The sequence below is a fragment of the Cebus imitator genome, unplaced genomic scaffold (genome assembly GCF_001604975.1).
Source record: "Cebus imitator isolate Cc_AM_T3 unplaced genomic scaffold, Cebus_imitator-1.0 Scaffold6, whole genome shotgun sequence".
In the NCBI taxonomy this organism is placed as follows: Eukaryota; Metazoa; Chordata; class Mammalia; order Primates; family Cebidae; genus Cebus; species Cebus imitator.
In genome coordinates, this window is record NW_016107321.1 from 4,885,074 (window position 1) to 4,903,679 (window position 18,606).

Consider the following 18,606-nt stretch of genomic DNA (forward strand, 5'->3'; position numbering starts at 1 on the left):
TCCTCTTTGAGACTAAGATCCCCTTTGAGATGAGATGGGGTTGGCCCCTTTCCTTATCCCAAAGCCCAGCACGCAGCACACACAGGAGAGGACAGGAAACAGAGGGGAGTCACTCTGATCTCCATATTCTGTTCCTTCCCAAGGAAGATACTCCATTTTCAACCAAAAACAAGATCATTCTAAATGTCATTGCTCCACACCCCATCTGGGCTTCTGAAAGCAAGCTGCCTTGTTTCTGAATCAGATGTCATCACCCACTGAAAAGCCTCCTGCATCCAAGCTTGGCTGGCAGTGGGGTCCTGGCTTGAGGGGAGAGACTCATCTCCCCCAGCGAAGCTGCCCCCGTCATTTCTTTTGAGAAAGGAAGAGGATGGGGAAGGACCAGCAGCAACAGAGAACGATTTCATCACCGCCTCTCTGACCTTTTAAAGAGCAAACAGTTAAAACAAATACTAACAGGCTTGTTTCTATGGGCTTTAACATTTTACAACGTGTAGAATCATGTGACACATTGTCATTTTTGCGGAACTCCTAGAAGGGACAGAAGGAAATAAACATAGCTATGCAGTCATAGGCCGAGACGGGCTTCACAGCTAAAACCCAGGACGTGCGGTGTCTGGAGGGCAACTCACAGCAGGCAAGAGGCAGATCCCACCCGGAGTGCTGAGTAAAGATGCTGAGGAAGTCGTGCAAGAATCTGTCATGAGCAAAAATGTCAGAGTCCTCCAGGATGTGACCGCATTCTCATTAACCCTTGTCACTGAGCCTCCTTCCAGGTATGATGCAAAAAAAAAAAAAAAAAAATGCCTTAGGAGGAGAGGAGGCAGAGAGGTGCCGAGACCCACACTTGGCTGCAGGTGAGAACTCTTGCTATAAATAACCTATTGCTTCGTGTGGAGGAGGGCCACAGTCACCCCCAGGAACTCATACATTCAACTCCATTCGTAAAAATTTATATGCAATCAAAGGATTTCAAAACACAGACTTTCATTTCATCTAATATTCCCACAGAGGGAAGGGAAGCCATGAGAAACTCCTCGACTGGTGGCCAAATGTATTTCTTCACAACCTGAAATGATGCACTAGCACGTGGCTAGTTAGAGCATAACATCTGCGATGTTTTTCAATAGAGGTGTTATGCCGTGAAAAGCTTTCATGCCGCAAGCAAAAAGAAGATCGTTGTAAATTTACATTCAACATGTAAAAACACATCATAACTTCTGTACATGGCAGAGCCGTGTGTATGTGTGTGTGTGTGCTTTACAAAACAAAAATTTACATTTTGTCTACCATTGAAGGGAGTGAGGAGAGACTGATGTTTAATGAACATCCACAATGTGCCAGGTGCTTTGCAAGCGTCATCTTCTCATTTCATCCTCACAGCAGACCCAGGAGGTATGGACTATTGCTGTGACCATTTTATGAGTGAGGAAATGAGGCTCTGAGAGGTTTAACGACTTGCCTGAGGTCACACAGAAAGCAACCTTCGTACTTCCTGCTACTTGGAGCTGCCTCCTCAAGTTCCAACAACAGTTTTGTTACCTTCTCCTGTACACATCTGCAAATCTTCCTGCTAAAGTCATTTTTGTGGTTCATGGTAAAATGCTGCCAAAAGAGCTGAAAGAAATAGAAAGAGTCTCTGTTAAGAACAGAAATGACAGGTCATTTCCAGAAGATACAGTACAAGAGTTCAATTTCATCATTAATTAGTATCTCATGTCTATGGGATGAGATGTTCTTCTGTATCACATTTAGGAGATACTTAAGTTATAGTCCAAGCACAAAATGAAAATGATCTGTTTTACCATTTTTATCCACAACTTCCCTCACAGTTCTTAGACGGTGGTCTCAACTGTGACAGTATTACAGTTGTCTTCCTGGCGCCTGGGTTGCATTTCATCTTTGAAAGCCCTCGTCAGAACAACTTTTAAGGACTCCTTGAATCGCTTCTTCTTACTGCTTCCCACAAAGAAGTAAATGAAAGGGTTGGCACTACTGTTGATGGTGGAGAAGAGCAGGGAAATGTGGTGGAGATTCCCAAAGGTGGACCAATACTCATAGTACAGCAGGTAAAGGAGTCTCATGGGCATGGCGAAGATGAGGAATATAATGATGGTGACCATGATGACAATGTACAGCTTGGAGGAATGGGAAGCCCAGGTGTTCTTCCGGATCTTCACGACCAAGATGGTGCTGGACACCAGCATGAGGGGCGTGAAGACCAGGAAGCTCAGGACGGCTATAAAGATGATGACCGCCCGGCAATCACTTCGAGAGTGGCTCTCTTCTTCTCTGTCGATGCACATGACATACTCCATGGTGGTCACCAAGCAAGAAAGAGCCCACAGAAGGGCACAGACCAATGCTGACTGGTACTTGGGGCGGTGGCATCGGTACCAGATGGGGTAAAGGACTGACAGGCACCTCTCCACACTAATGGCCGTCAGCAGATAGAGGCCCGTGTTGTAGCCAAAAAGAAAAGTCACCGATAATGTGACAATTGTGTAGTAATGGCCAGAAGAAAGCTCATGATCTAAAGCATAGTCAATAGACAGGATGAAAATACAGAAGAGCAGGGAGATGTCCGCGATAGACAAGTGGGTGATGTAGACAGTGAAGGGATTTCTTCTCATCCGGAAGCACAGGAACCAGAGGAGAATTCCATTCTCAACAAACCCCACTGGGGAGATGCTCATGATGACCCAATGCACAATGGGGATTTGCCGATGCGTATTCCCGGCTGAGGCATTCCCGCTGGTGGAGAAGTTCGTAGGTTCCTCAACAACAAATGATGTCACGTTTGACCCATCCATGAGGAGGCCTCAGGCTGGACCTCTTCAGGTAATTTTCTATAAATATGTCCAAAACAAAAACAAACACAAAAAGCCATGAAAATTGTTGGATTGGAATAAAAGGGAGAAATTCAGCTATAAATCATCATCTTCATGTAATTAAAAAAAAAAAGTTTAACAGAATGTACAATTATCTTTACCACAATGATAATATTAGACCTTTAGGACCTGATAAGAAAGATAACTTAGACCTGATAAGAGAGAGAACTGATTGAATGACACTTTTTGATCCCCAGTGATAGCTATTCATTCTGTATTATTGTCTGCTTGTGGCCAGGCAAGAGTGGTGGAATCCCCCGTGGAGGATCCATTTCCAGTTCTGGCTCAAGCTCTCCTAATGGCATTTTGAAAATCATCTTCTGTGCCTCCATTCATTTGCTGAAGGGACCAGGTTGACTGCATTGAGACTTGATGACAAAATGCACGTTTGGGCAGTGCTGCCATTCTTTAATACATGAAGCGCCATAAGCAGTGGGTAAGGAGAGGGAGTGCCTGGGACAATGGGTTTAATACTGTACCAATATTGCTTAAAGTGTGAACAATGGAAAGGCATGTATTATAAAATACACAGCTTCAGTATCTGTAACAAAGCTGGGCACCTGCGCAGACTATGTAAGCCAGGCAAGCCAACGCTGTGTGGAGTGGATGGAGAACGCTAACAAGATGTATGTTCATCCCCACAGACCACAGGCCAAATGGTGCAGGAAACACCATCGCCAGATGCCAGGCAAAGCGCTCACCCGAACCAGGAAAAATGCTCAGCTTTTGAGGCTGCAAAGTAAAGATTCTCAGAAACTTTCCCCCACACTTTACCAATTACAAAATGAATATATGCACAGCTCTGCCCTCTTGCTATAACAAAACACCCCACCACTGGGAAGGAAAAGGAGGCTGTCAACAGAGATCATTTCCCTTGTTTCAAATCTAACTTGTCTTTGGCTTTTAAAAGTGATTTTTAGGCTGGACACCATGGCTTATGCCTGCAGTCCCAACACTTTGGAAAGCCAAGGCACAGGGATTGCCTGAGCCCAGGAGTTTGAGAACCAGCCTGGGCAACATGGCATACCCTGTCTACACAAAAAATATAAAAATCAGCCAGACATGGTGGCGTATGCCTGTAGTCCCAGCTGCTTGAGAGGCTGAAGTTGGAGGACCGCTTGAGCCTGGGAAGTTGAGGCTGCAGTGAGCCATGATCACGTCTCTGTACTCCAGCCTGGGTGACAGAGCAGACCCTGTCTCAAAAAATATATTTTTCCTAGTTGGTGTGCATGCATGCGTATAGGCATGAGTAAAACATTGTTTTTTGCTTTCTGAACTTTGTCCTTAGGAAGTCGATCAAAAGAGTATTTTGAATGAGTAGATATCTGCCTTTTCCTCATGAGCTCACCTGAAGCAGAATAATACATAAATGTGTCATTTTGTGGCACGTGAATGGCTCTGGTGACATTAGATGTTTCCAGAACTGAGTCAGCAGAGCCCCAGCACGTGCAGGACCCTGGGACTGACCTCAGTACAGCCGGGCCTGGATCCTGGGCCAGCAGGTGGCCTTTGTGTTGGTGAAATGGGTGTTTCCTTCCAGCAATGTGATCCAGGCACCCAGGAGGCCCCTGCTTCCGTGTCCGGATCACGCCTCTCCCACTGACACTTTGCTGAGCTGTTCTAGTATGATGCAGGAAATTGCTTTCACTGGAGGAGAGCCTCCTTTTACTTCATAGTTAGAAGACAGGGTCCCCGACGGGAACCCACACAGGATGAGAGCTCACATGCCATGTCATGGCTAGCCAAAGACCTGCCGTAGAGGCCAGGCCTTGTGAGACATTTGCAAGTAAAACCACCATGTTCCCCAAATTCTCCCTCCACACATTTACCCCCCGCGCCAGGCACTGTTCTAGGCTCTGGGGCACGGCAGGAAGTAAAGTGCCGAGCTGGTGGAGTCTATATTATCAGCAAAAACAATAACAGCAACAACAAACAAGCTGATGTCAGAGAATAAAAAGTGCAAGGATAAAAGGAAAGCAGCATTAAAGGCAGAGAGTGGCAGAGACTGAGGTTCCCGCGTCCATAGAGTGATGGGAACGGTCTCACTAGTGAGGTCACACTTGGGCAAAGACACGAAGGAAGTAGGCAACGTAGGCCTGCAGGTTCTCGGGGGAAAAGTATTCCAGGCAAAGGGAACAACAAGTTCAAAGTTCCAGAAGCAGGAGCCAGCCAGGGGTGAAGAACCGCAGCGAGGCTGGGACAGCCTAGTGAGAACAGTCAGGTGCTGAGGGCAGGGGTCTTTGGTGGTGAGGTGCCAAAGGGCTTTGCAGGCTGTTGCTTTTACTCCCAGTGAGACAGTGAACCACAGGAGGTTCTGAGGGGTCTGAGAGGAGGAATGTGGTTAACTTGAGGGGACTGAGGCGTGAACAGCCTTGGCGTGGCCTCTGTGTTCAGGTGACACTCTAGGGGCCATGGCAGGAAGGAGGAGGCCCGGTGGGAGGTGAAGGCACTGTTCTGGACACAGGGAGGATGTTAGCATGGACCAGGTTGTGGCAGAGGCAGTCATATCTGGTGCGAGGTCTTTGATTTGATTCACTGACGGAAGACATATGTGTTGTGGTAGAAAGAGAGAACACGTGTTTAGCCATTTGCTTAACGGACAGGTGCGGGTGCAGCGGGTTAGCAGGGGCTATGGGGTTTGAGAAGCCTGCGAGGCAGCCAGGGCCATGTCCAGAGGAGCGGCAGGAGCCGGGGACAGTTGTGGCCTGGGGATGCGAATGCGGGTGTTGTATGCAAACAGGTGGAATTTGAAGCCACAAGTCAAGCCAAGATATGAGTGTCTGCGAAATATGGGCAATTAGAAAGGAGAAGAGGTTCAAAGACTGGGCCTCAAGCATTTCAAAATGAGAGGCTGAAGAGATGAGGAAGAAGGCAAGAAAACCGAGGAGGGCCTGACAGAGAGACAGGAGGACAGCCGGGGGAAAAGGGCACCCAAGAGGCCGGGTAAGAACAAGCTCCAGGAGAAGAAAGTGTAAACAACTGGGCTAAATTCTGCTGCAAGTTCAAGTGGGCTGAGACCTGGAACTTGATATTGACCATGGGAGTGGAGCCATTGCTGACCTTGGTCAGAGCAGTTTCAGTAGACCAGACAAGATGAATGCCTGATGCAAGTTGTTTAGAGAGAATGGGAGGAGAGGAGATGGAGATAGCGAGTGTAGACAACCCTCTTGGGGGCTGTGGGGTTAAGAGAGGGGTGATAAACGGATAAGAATTATCCGGTAAAAAGCAAACAGTTGAGGAGTCGGGAAGCAGGGTTCTAGAGCTGGGTGGAGCCACGGCCTTTGCCAGAGCATCATTTCTGCCTGGGGAAGGGGAAGGCAGCGTGTGTGGCTGCACATACGGTGAGGTGGGTAGAGGTGGCTGTGGGAGTGCCCAAGGTGAGAAGCTGTCTTCTGAAGGCACAGTATCTCTCTATCAGCAACGTAAGGAGCAAGGTCATCAGCGAAGAGTGAGGAGATGTTAAGGGTTTAAGGAAAGACGGCAAGATGTGAAATAAATGAGTGAAAGAAAGGGCTAGGGACATACAGGAAGTGCAGGATCTCCAGCCAGGCTAACCTAGAGCCCGCCCAGGCTGGTGCTCGGGAACCCGGGAGAGACCATTCAGCCTCGCCTGTGCTGCTCCCCAGCTCGGTTCAGCTGTCCAGGGGCCGGCACGGAGAAAGGGGAGGGCTGGATTCTACCAGGGCTGGGGGTTACCAGGAGGGTACGAAGCAGAGCTGGGGGCAAAGGAAGCGAAGCATGTGGAAGCCAAGGGCCACGATGGTGGGATGTGGAGCCTAACGGGATTTGGAGAAAAGTGAGGGTACGAGGGAGGTAACAGACGTGATCAGGAAACAGCAACACATCAGAGGTCCCAGTGGTGTCAGGGAATCATTGAAGTTCCCATACTAAAGGCACTGAAGGGGACGTAGGAGGTGGGGACTGAGGAACACGATGCTTGAAACTGAGCTTGGGGCAGTGTAGTTTTAGGGTTACCTGTGTTAAGTGGACAGCATGACCGTGGAAAAGAAGAGCTGAGGGAGGGTGGAGGACAAGATCATTTGAGGAGGACAAGAACCTGGAGACACAGGGCTGGAAGAATCATCCACAGATGCTGAAATCGCAGAGAAATAGTGTTGGAGACCAGAAATATCGGTGGAAAAAATGGCTGTAATCAAATCATCAGGGAATTTGGGAGAGCAGCCCCGGGTCTGAAGTGGCCACAGCAAGGACGGTGGGCGGCGATACAGTGGCCAGCACGCACATCGGGGTGGGTGCCCTGTGGTTCCTGCTGCTGCTGGTGTGGAGAGCGGGAAGGAAAGTAACTCAGAGTACACAAAAGTCAGGGTAAGAAGGACCTGGGCCGTGCTGTCCAACAGAAGCACAACAGGTGGGCCGCCTGTGTAAGTGAAGTAGGAGCCACATTAAAGCAAGTAAAAGGAAACCAGCAAAATCCATTTTAATAACCTACTGTATTTAGCTTAATGTGTTTAAAATATTATTTCAACATATCACCAACACAGCAAATATGTTCTTTTCTACACTGATGTATACTTAGCAGTCCCCCAGGTGCAGCGGGTATTTCACCCTTGCAGGGCACCTTGCTTCCAATGAGCCCAGCTCCCTATGCTCAGGAGCCTCGTGTGACTCGGGCTCCCGTGCTGGCCAACACAGGTTGACGGCCATGGCAAAACCGAAGTTGCTTATGCAAGGAGGCCAAGTGCCTTCATCTTTTAATTACAAACCTAAACCAAAGACTAGAAATGTAAAATCAGGACCTAATCTGAGTTTTTGAGAATATTGACAAGAACGTCTTTCTGCCTCCAGTCCAGGCCGTGGGGTTTCTCATCGACCACGTCCTCTAGCTGCAGCTTCTTGCTGTGTGGAGAGAGCCCTCAGTGACCCCAGGTCGCCTCCTCTTTTCCGTCATCTAACTCGCTCATCCTAGATGAAAAGCATGCTCCATTTCCACCACTAACCCATCCTCCCAAGTGACCTGTCCTACTTTTTCCTTTTACAACACCAGTTTCTACTTCTGTATTCAACTTTTCTTCCTTTCTCCAAAAATTTCCAAGTAAATTTACAAAAGTCAGCTGGGAAAGGCGTTTCAGATAGTATCTTCTTTTGAAATTTTTTGTATTTTTTTAGAGATAAGGTCTTGCTCTGTTGCCCAGGCTAGAGTGCAGTCGTGTGGTCATAACTTACTGCAGGTTGAACTCCTGGGCTCAGGTAACACTCCTGCCTCAGCCTCCCAATCACTGGGTCTGCAGGTACATACCACCATACCTGGCTAATTTTTCTTTTTATTTTTTTAGAGATGGGGCCTCGCTATGTTCATAGCCAAGATGTAACAAACCCTAACCCTAACCCTATACTCTCCTTGTAACAAAGCAGAGTTAAAAATTTTTTAATTAAAAAAAAATATATTTTTTAGAGAAAGTCTCACTCTGTTGACCAGGCTAGAGTACAGTGGTGCATTCATAGCTCATTACAGCTTCAAACTCCTGGGCTCAAGCAATTCTCCCCTCTTAGTCTCCTGTGTAGCCAAGACAACAGGCATGTGCCACCACACCTGGCTAATTTTGTTTTTAATTTTTTGTAGTGTTGCCCAGTCTGATCTCAAACTCCTGACCTCAAGCAATCTATCTGCTTTGGCCTCCCAAAGTGCTGGGATTACAGGTGAGAGCCACTGTGTCTGGCCTCAGAGTTAAAATTATAGCTTCTTGATTGTTGTGGATGGAATTGTGTTCCCTTCCAAAATTTATATATTGAAGCCTTAATCCTCAATGTGACTGTATTCGGTGATAGGGCCTTTAGGGAGGTAATTATGGCTAAATAAGTTTCTAAGAGTGGGGCCGTAATCCAATAGGAGTGGTGTCCTTGTAAGAAGAAGAAGAGACATAAGAGATTTCTCTCTGTGAGGGCACAGAGGAAAAGCCAGGTAAGGACAGAAATAAAAGGCAGCCATCTGCAAACCAGGAAGAGAGCCCTCACCATACCAGCCCTGCCAACGCCTCAATATTGGACTTCTGGCCTGCAGAACTGTCAGAAAATACATTTCTGTTGTCTGAGTCACCAAGTCCATGGTATTTTGTTACGGCAGCCAGAGCAGCCTAATGTACACACTAAACTGCAAACTCCTTGAAAACAGGACTTTATCTTACTTGCAACAGAATCTCCAACACTTGTACACAGTAGGCATTTAATAAACACTTATTGAACTGTTTCAAGAAATAAACCCCATTATAACAGTTCTAAGAATACACTCTGCTTCCCCATGAAAGAAAACCACGACTTTCAGTGCAGGGCATCACACTTAATACGCATGGTTTTCTAATGGTTAGAGTACAACTCACAAAGCACATGCAGTATTCGGACAGATTCCGATCATGATGTGGATTTTAGTCATGATTGGAATGCTCATAAAAAAATTCCATTAAAACTAGTTCTCATTTAAAAACGAGTCATAATCCTCCAAATTGTTTTTATAGTGGGGTTCTATTTAAATGAACACATTGCTAAAAATCATATTTCCAGTCTTACCCCACCAACTGAGCTTCGGTCTCTGAAGTGAAATAGCAGATGGCGAGAAATGCCTTGATGACAGCCAGCCCTACATGCTCACCACCCCAACCCTTTCCTCCCCCAGCTCCTCGGTCATTTTGTGTATTCTTCCTCTCTGTCGGTGGATGACTGACTGGGATATTTGAGGTTGGGAAGTGTAAGGAAAGTAGAAGGGTAATTGCTGGTAGCTGACAAAACAGTCTAGCTCAGAATAATTTAGTGTTGGCTCAGTCAGCCTTCCCCAGCAGCAGAGAGAAGACCACACAGTTGATATCTCAGAAAGCCATGCAGACGAGGTAGGCACTTGCACAGCAGGGTAAATCAGAGGGCAACTTGTCTCTGTGTCAACCCAATTCTAGGACCAGAGGCTCTCTACCCAGACCTACCAAACATTTTTCATTATCTTTTTTTTTTTTTTAACAGGGTCTTTCTCTGTTGCCCAAACTGGAGTGCAGTGGTGCAATCATAGATCATTGCAGCTTCAACTTCAACTTCCTGGACTCAAGTGATCCTCTCACCTTAACTTCCTTAGTAGCTGGGACTACAGGTGCTCACCACCATGCCCAGCTAATTCTTGTTGTCATTGTTTATTTCTTACAGAGATGGGGTCTCACCATGTTGTCCAGGCTGATCTCGAACTCCTGGGCTCAAGTGATCCTCCTGCCTCAGCCTCCTAAAGTCCTGGGATTACAGGCATCAGCCACCACACCTGGCCAGCAATCATTTTTCTTACACAGCACGTCCATTTGCAGGGATGCATGTTTACCTGGCAGTGACAGCCTGGGATGGAAGGACAGCTCATCCTGACAGCCCTCGGTGGTACCTGGAGCGCTCAGTTACACTGCAGCGGAAACCTCAGTTGGGAGCAGAGTGCAGAGACAGCCGAGGAGGTAACGGCACCATGACTGGTCAGCATTACTGGCAGCACCACAGAGCATCTTCCCTCCTCTCTTCCTTCTCATGAAAGAGGTGTCTAGGGAAAAGGAAATAAGTTAGACTGTGAGAATACCGTGGTGTGGGCCCTTGAGGCCAAAGCACCTTTCCTTCCAGCCTAGCTTTGGAGCCTTGTAATCAGCTTGGGAGGCTGATAAGGATAATGTCATTGCCCTTTTTTTAGAGAGAAAAACCTAAGGATTAATAACCACGCCAGGCTCAGAGCCACCCGATGCACAGCCCGAAAGTGTCCACCATCTGCATTCACTCCAGTGTGTCCAATGCTCCCTGGGTCCTGCAGGACTGTAGTGCCCCCCAAAATTATGTGGATCCTAATTCGCAGTGCTGGCCAGGCAGAAATCCAGGTCACCTGACTTCTGACCACAATCTGAGACAGGAAGAAAAAGAGGAAGAAGAGGAAGAGGAAGAAGAGGAAGGAGGAGGGACGAGGAGAAGAAGGAAGAGGGAGGCAAAGAAAGAGGGAGAAGGAAGAAGACAGAGGACGGGGAAGAGGGAGGAGGAGGAAGGAGGAGGAAGAAGAAGAAGGAAGAAGAGAGAGGAGGAGGGAGGAGGAGGAGAAGAAAGGAGGAAGAGGAGGAAAAGGAAGGAGGAGGAAGGAGGAGGAAGAGGGAGGAGCAAGGAGGAAGAGGGAGGAGGGGGAGAAGGAGGAAGGAGGAGGAAAGAGGAGGAGGAAGAGGGAGGAGTGGGAGGAAGAGGAAGAGGAGGAAGAAGGGGGAGAGGGAGAAGGGGGAGGAGTAGTAGTCTGGAAATCACTGTTCTGCCAAACCCCTCCTTTGCAGTGTAGTAAGTGGTTGCTGGAGAGCCTGTGAAGCAGGCCAACTTTCATAACCAGTCTGAGAAGCCCTGTAGCCCAGCGTGCCTGATCTTAGCCCAGAGGTCTCTCCACTACACTCTGGGGCCTAATCCTATTTTTAAGACTTTACTTTTTATAGCCTCTCTACACTTAAGTTTTCCAATCTAGTCTGCCTCTAACCTTTCCTATTTAAGGAATTAAAGTCCCCATATTGCTGGGAATATTTTTTAAGACTTGTTTAGGCTGGGTGCGGTGGCTCACGCTTGTGATCCCAGCACTTTGGGAGGTCAAGGCAAGCAGATCACCTGAGGTCAGGAGTTCATGACCAGCCTGGCCAACATGGTGAAACCCCATCTCTACTAAAAATACAAAAATTAGCCGGGTGTGGTGGCACACGCCTGTAATCCCAGGTACTCGGAGGCTGAGGCAGGAGAATTGCTCCGGGAGGAGGAGGACGCAGTGAGCCGAGATCGCACCACTGCACTCTGGCCTGGGCAACAGAGTGAGGCTCCGTCTCAAAAAAGAAAAGAAAAAAAAAAGACTTGTTTAATTTCTCATTGTGACTTTGTCACTGTGTGCTCTCTGCATGTGAAGTAGTCCACAGGGACTGATCAAAGGACTCCTGCCTGTTCAAAGAGCTCTGCCACTAAAAAAATGATTACCCTGAAACCACCGTTGCAAAAATTATAACAGTAAGAAAATTATGACCGTGAGAAATCTCACCTAACTGATCCCATCTTGCTTCTAAACTCTAAGCTGCCCTTGTTCATTCCTGGGCATAGGCTGAACTAACTTGGGGAGGAACTTAGTTTATAGTTTAACTTTGAAACAAAGACAATAACAGCCCTTACCCAAAACAAACCCACTTCTTCTGGGGACCAGAATGCTTTTATGAGACTAACAAGCTAGGCACAAGGTTCAAAATTATTGTTTAGGAGTCATGCAGCTAGAGGCCACAAGATTCTGTACCTCCCCAATTGCTCCTAAGGATAACATTACTATTGTAAAATCTAATATTGGTGCTCAAGATATTTTTCAGACCCTGGGGCATTCTGATGCACCAGTTGGTGCCACCCAGACAGGTAATCTAGCTCAAGCAGTTCTGTGATCCCACCCAGAAACAGAAGACAGCAAAAACAACCTGCTTCAACTTCCTGTGACTTCATCCTCTGACCTGAACAGTCAGCACTCGCCACTCCCTGGACCCCTACACCCCACATTATCCTTATAAAACCCCATTCTCTGAATTTTCAGGAAGACTGATTTGAGTCCTAAAACTCTGGTCTGTGGTTTAGCTGGCTCTGCATGAATTAAACTCTTTCCCCATTGCAATTCCCCTGTCTTGATAAATTGGCTCTGTCTGGGCAGCGGGCATAGAGAACCCGTTGGGCAGTTACAGTCACAGCAGGGCTCTTTTATAGCCTGTTTAGTCTTAACACAAAATGGGGGTATTTTCTTTTACATGTTACTGCCTTTCTTCTAACTTTAAAACAGTATGTGTTCATTGAAGAAAATTCGGAAAATCCACACATACAACTACTACTAAAAATTAACCCCATTCAACATCGGGGATATTCCATCAGTCTTTTTTCAATGTCTTACACCACTAGTTTTTAAAATTGAGATGGCATTTTATAATCTTTTGGTATCCTTACTTTCTACCTTTTTTCACGCAATAGCATATTGTAAACATTTTCTCATGTCAGTATATACTCAAAGTATAACTTTAGTATCACTAACTGGAGGTATCATGATTGATTGATTGATATTTTTGAGACAGGGTCTCACCCTGTCACCCAGGCTCTAGTACAGCAGCGAGATCACAGCTCACTGCAGCCTCAATCTCCTGGGCTTAAGTGAGCCTCCCAGGTAGCTGGGACTGGAGGCACGTGCCACCATGTCAGCTACGTTTTTGCATTTTGTGTAGAGATGGGGTTTTGTCATGTTGCCCAAGATGGTCTCAAACTCTTGGACTCAAGTGATCCTCCTGCCTTGGCTTCCCACAGTGCTGGGATTACAGGCATGAGCCACTGTGCCTAGCTTTCCTTATTTATTTTTAATCATCCCCCAGCCTTGGAGGTATCATTTGCTTCTGATTTTTCACCTCTATTTTAAAAACAAAGCACAGTAGTGAATTTGTATGGATGCAAATTTTGTGCACATCTGCAGTTATTCCCCCAGGACGTATTTCTAAAAGTTGAATTGCTAGACCAAAGGGTATAAACATTCTTCAAGACTTAAATGTGTATTAACAAATTGTCATCCAAAATAACCATGTCAATTATATTAATACTAACATCAACAGTATATAATTTTTTTCACAGCATATATATGCTTCTTTTTTTACACACCTTCAGTTTCTTAAATTCCCAAATGTGATAGGTGATAAAAGATACCCTGTTTTAATTTGTATTTATTTGATTGTTAATAAGGTTGGACATTCTTTTATGTTAACAGTTACTTGTATTTTTCAATGGATTTTTTTTATACTCTTTGTTCATTTCTTTCATTGAATTGCAAGAAATAATTGTAAACATGACACTTGGTCATATATGTTACAAATTATTTTTCCCCAGAAACTGGAGTATTTTATTAAAAACATGAAAGGATGCTGCTTGGAGTTTTCTTAAAAACACTTCCTTGTTGATAAAGTCCGACCATCCTCTGCTAATCATTACAATTTAGAGCTTGAAAAAATCATGCAGATACTGCAAACCACCCCCTTGTTTTTCTAGGTGAGCAAATTAACTCAGGACTAGTCCAAGGTTACATGCTTAGTAACAAAGGCAGCAGCAGAGCCTGGATTGCCCAGGTCCAAGTTGGCACTATATCTAGCCCTTCCCTGCCCCACCCAACATACACACACACCAGCTCATTGTCAACAGTTTATCTATGTGTGAAGTTCACACACCCATTCCTGAGGCTGTTAGGACTTTGGGAACATTTATTAATGGCTTTTATGTCACCAGAAGCAACCACACAATCAACTGCATTGTCAGTAATGATATTTTTTGAAAACCTGAAAAGATGGATTCTTTTTATTTATCAAAGGATGGATCCTATTTATCAAATAATGGATGTTTTTTTATTAAAGCACCATCTACCCAATACCAAACCCATAACCAAAACAACACAAACACACAGGAATGAGTTGTTTTCAGAAATATTGTCTCTTTTCACTTTCTTCTGTGAAACAGTGGCTCATGGCCATCACCATGATCAATAAACACTTCAATTGTTTATTGAAGAACACCACACTTTGCCATTATGGGTAAAGATCGTTGACGTCAGAGGGGGAAATTCAGGCATGTCCTTTTATCAGAACAAAGAAGAGAAGTCAGCCGGTCCATTCAACAGTGCAGCGCTCTCAGCCAAGTCCTCCAGAAGGGGCTGAGATACGATCTCAGGCTCGAGCCCCTCCTGAGCACACGAGTGTTGCTATGGAACCCCACTCCCTGTCTCCCTGCTGCTGTCTCTGAGATGATGCTAGAGCCTCACACAGTTTCTTCCCTCTGGTTCTCCTCCTGCCTTCCTGCAGTTCTTCTGTCTCCCTTGCTGGATCTCTTCTTATACTGCCCCTGTGCCTCAGCGTTCCACCAGGATCTATTCTTTTTTTTTTTTTTTTGAGACAGGGTCTCACTCTGTTGCCCAGGCTGGAGTGCAGTGGTGCTATTTCTGCTCACTGCAGTCTCCGCCTTCCGGGTTCAAGCAATTCTCCTGCTTCAGCCTCCCGAGTAGCTGGGTCTACAGGTGCCAACCACCATGCCCAGCTAACTTTTTGTATTTTTAGTAGAGATGAGGTTCTGCCATGTTGGCCAGGCTGCAGACTCCATTGTCGACTTTCTTCCCTTCCTACTCCACAGACTCTCCTTGGGTGGTCTTGTCCAATCCTGCCATTTCAAAACATCACCACTTGCTGATGAAATCCAAATGCAGAGCTTTAGCTCACACATCTCCCCAGCATATCAGAGCCATATAACCAAATGGCCCCGGGTATCTCCAACTGGGCCTCTCATGGTGACACAGCAGCCTCAGCGAGCCAAAACAGAAATCCAACCTTCCCTGATGATCCACACTTCTTCCAATATGCCTGGCCTTCCAAGACAAAAAAAACTGGACATTTTACCATAATCTTGTATGTCCCCTGCACCAGTGCCTAGAATCAGCCATTTCTCCAAGGATCCTTGGTTCCTTTTAGTAAATAATTATATTTAGAAGCCAAGATCTGGGTGCAAAATGTGCTCATTGCTAGGAGGCTGTCACTGCTCCCAGGCCCTCTCAAAGAAAGGGCCAAGGAATATATGCATATAGATACATTTATGTATAGTTGTACATGCACACACCTACAGCTGTATTCCTATATCTTTTTATATATTTATAAAATATATACATATAATCATGAATTGACACCAACATCTCAAGTTTTGACCCACTACCAATGAATTCATTCGCGTTTTCTCCCTCTCCATATTTGTATCTCCCTTCTCTGAGTAACCTGGCTTCCATGGTCGTCTATGCATTTACTCATTTGAACAACCCATCTATGAACAGTTGCCTATGTCTGCCACTGCTCTTCCCGTGCCTCTGCACAGATGGCCGCCTCAATTTGTAAAGTCCTTTTACTTCCTGTTGGGCTCATGCTGCCCCTGCCCCCGACCCTGAGACACAGACTTCACCCAGCAGGAGCTCCAGCATCCAGCACCAGTTCCCTGTATAAGCCATGCAGATATCCTCCTGCCCTGCCCAGCACTGACATCCCCTTCCATGCCACCACTGCCACTGCCCTCACCCTGGCGTGGCTGCCCCCATGGGGATGATCCTTGCCTGTTCAGGCTCCAGCACCTCACACAAGCCACCACAATCCAGGCTGACCATGGTAGAAAGTAGGACTTAATCCCCACCACCCACCTGCAAAACTCAAAGAATTGTAGGCAGTATTGCATCTGAATGCAGAAGAGACTTTCGAGAAGAGAGGGTTGACACTGATCAAAGAACAACGCAGAGGCCACTGTCTATTCTGCTGGTGCCTACGGCTGCTTGGCCTGGGAGCTGCACTTTCAGTCCAACTGACCGCTACAGGCAAGTCCTACAACAAACAGCTTAGCTCCACTGGGCCTCAGCTGCTTCACATAACTGGCATTTTAATGTATTTGTGAAAGGCTGGGGTGTACAAAATGCTAGTGCCACCATGAGTCTCATGGAAATGCCAAACTGAGAGAATGAATCAATAAGCAGGGAAAACAAGCATGGTGGTTTCCATAGACGTGCAAGGATGTGGGCTTTGCAGAGCCCGTGTCCTGGCAGGTCTACCTGAGATTGCTGGCTGCATTTACCTCTCAATGAAAGTGAGAGGAACAGATGGATGGGGGAACTGACAGAAAAAACAAGGAAGATCAGAGTCGGCAGAGTTCTAAATGCCATACATTTATGCTTGCTCAAGTGTTCTCTAGAGACCTCAGAAGCAAACAACCCCTTCCACATTCCCATTCAGTTGAGTGCAGTCCTCCCATGGCCCCAGATTCCCAGCCTAGCACATCACTCTTAGAAGAAAGAAAGAGGGGGCTGCGGAGGAAGGCAGGGAGAAAAAAGGAAAGAGAGAAAAGCCAACAAAACTCAGGTTTGAGGAGTGGGCCATCTGAAACTGCCTGTTGTTCCCAGGCAACTTAAAAGAGAGCTTGACCCTAGGCTGGACTTTCTAGGTGTGCAGATCCAGAGAAAAGGGCAAATTCTCCCCTGTGTGTGTGTGTGTGTGTGCAGTCACCCAGACAAACAGAAACCCATTTGTGAGATGGAATTTCCATGGCAGGCAAGGGCTCTGAGGGGAATGCACAGGGCAGGAACATCTGTCCTGGCATTAAATGCATCATTCCCATCTTCCCAACGCTAGGGCCATCTGCATGGAGAGACAGAGACTTCTTACTCCCTTTCTAAACATACTGCAGGATCAATTTAGAGCCCTGGTCTACAAGGGGGAAGGTGATTTTGTCCCCTAAGGGATGTTTTGCATGGCTGGAGATATTTTTGGTTGTCACAGTGGAGAGGAGTGTGCTACTGGTATCTAGCAGGTAGGGGCCAGAGACGCTGCTAAACATCCTACAATACACAGGACAGCCCACACGGCAAAGAATTACCCAGCCCACAAAGCCAATGGTGCCCAGTCCATAGCACTCTGCCAGAGGCCAGCTTGTGATCACCTTTTTATTGCTGCACCCACAGCAACCTAACAACACCCTATACATTCTCTCATCAAATTCCCTCTAAGTATCCTGAGGGGGAAGTGTTGCTAAAATTCTCATACCAAAGATCAAGACTGAGTAGGAGATTCCTTTTAATAGATACCTTATCACCAAAGTGGTGCACATGACCTTCATAAGCAACAGAAGCTAATACTGATGCCAGTGCCCACTAAGCAAAAACGAAGAAAAATCAATGCAGCTTGCCCCAGTGATGCCCAACAGCTGTGAGCCAAGTGATTTCTCCAGAGGAATCAAATTCAGTAACAACTCTTTCAAAGCTCAACTTCTTTATAATTCATAAGTTTTCATTAAGCCACCTTGAAAACCTCCAAGTCCACCATTCAAACCATGAATTGATCCTAAGATTCTTTCCCCTGCAATGACTTAAAAAAGAAAACACTGCTCAGAAGTTTCAACCCTGAAGTTGAACAACAATGTCTAGGAACAGTTAACTCAGCAAAGAAGTAAATTTTCTGAAACAAAGGGAGGAGGAGACAGAAATTTTGCCAACACATTCCAAAAGCAAACATCTAACCCACCAAACAAACAAAAAAGAAAAAAGAAAACCAGCACAGAAAAGAGTTACCCAGGAAATAGCTTTTTAAAGAGGGGAAATCTTACTCTGGTTGTCAAGGACAGCTGAACAATGAAAAACGGGAACGCAGACTCGCTGGTGTCATTTGCTCAGGAAGGGTCAGAAGTGGCCACAGGCTGGCTTTCCCTTTGCATCTGGGGCATCAATGCCCAGCCAGCCTGCAGGGTCTCCAGTCCCAACATCTCGAAGGATGGCTGCAGCCTCTCATCTCGGAAGGAACCAAAGCTGCTCTCCCACTGCTGAAAATATTTGAGAAGTGCCAAGCAGATGGTCCCACGCTTATCAGCAGAAGCTTCCAATGGCATCATTCGGTGACACACTCGAGTGAAATTCTTCACGCCAATCGAGAGCAGGATGTGAACTGATGACAATGCGAGGCAGTGGACCACCTCGAAACACAAAGGCCAGCCAGGGCTAAAGAGAAAGATGACCTGCAGAAATGCCACATGGAAGGGCAAAACCACATGTGTGGTGGAAAGACAGAACCAGCTCAAACTCTCAGCTCAGCTTCTAATTACTCATGTGACCTCTGCCAAGCTCTCTAAGACTTGGTTTTCTTATCTGTAAAATGGAGCAAATAATGTTACCTTGACA

General features: G+C 46.3%; 1 protein-coding gene across 1 annotated transcript; it reads right to left on the minus strand.

Annotated features, from left to right (window-relative positions):
- Positions 1 to 366: 366 nt before the first annotated feature.
- MAS1 (MAS1 proto-oncogene, G protein-coupled receptor) lies at positions 367 to 18,286 on the minus strand. Its single transcript, XM_017538081.2, has 3 exons — positions 18,039 to 18,286; positions 10,201 to 10,407; positions 367 to 2,849 (listed from the first exon to the last, which is right to left on the minus strand). The coding sequence occupies exon 3, from the start codon at positions 2,811 to 2,813 to the stop codon at positions 1,836 to 1,838; it is 978 nt and encodes a 325-aa protein (XP_017393570.1). The 5' UTR covers positions 2,814 to 2,849; positions 10,201 to 10,407; positions 18,039 to 18,286; the 3' UTR covers positions 367 to 1,835.
- Positions 18,287 to 18,606: the final 320 nt, after the last annotated feature.

Bases quoted from the DNA above. Each gene is read 5' to 3' on its own strand.
- MAS1 (XM_017538081.2), bottom strand. From the start codon at position 2,813: ATGGATGGGTCAAACGTGACATCATTTGTTGTTGAGGAACCTACGAAC.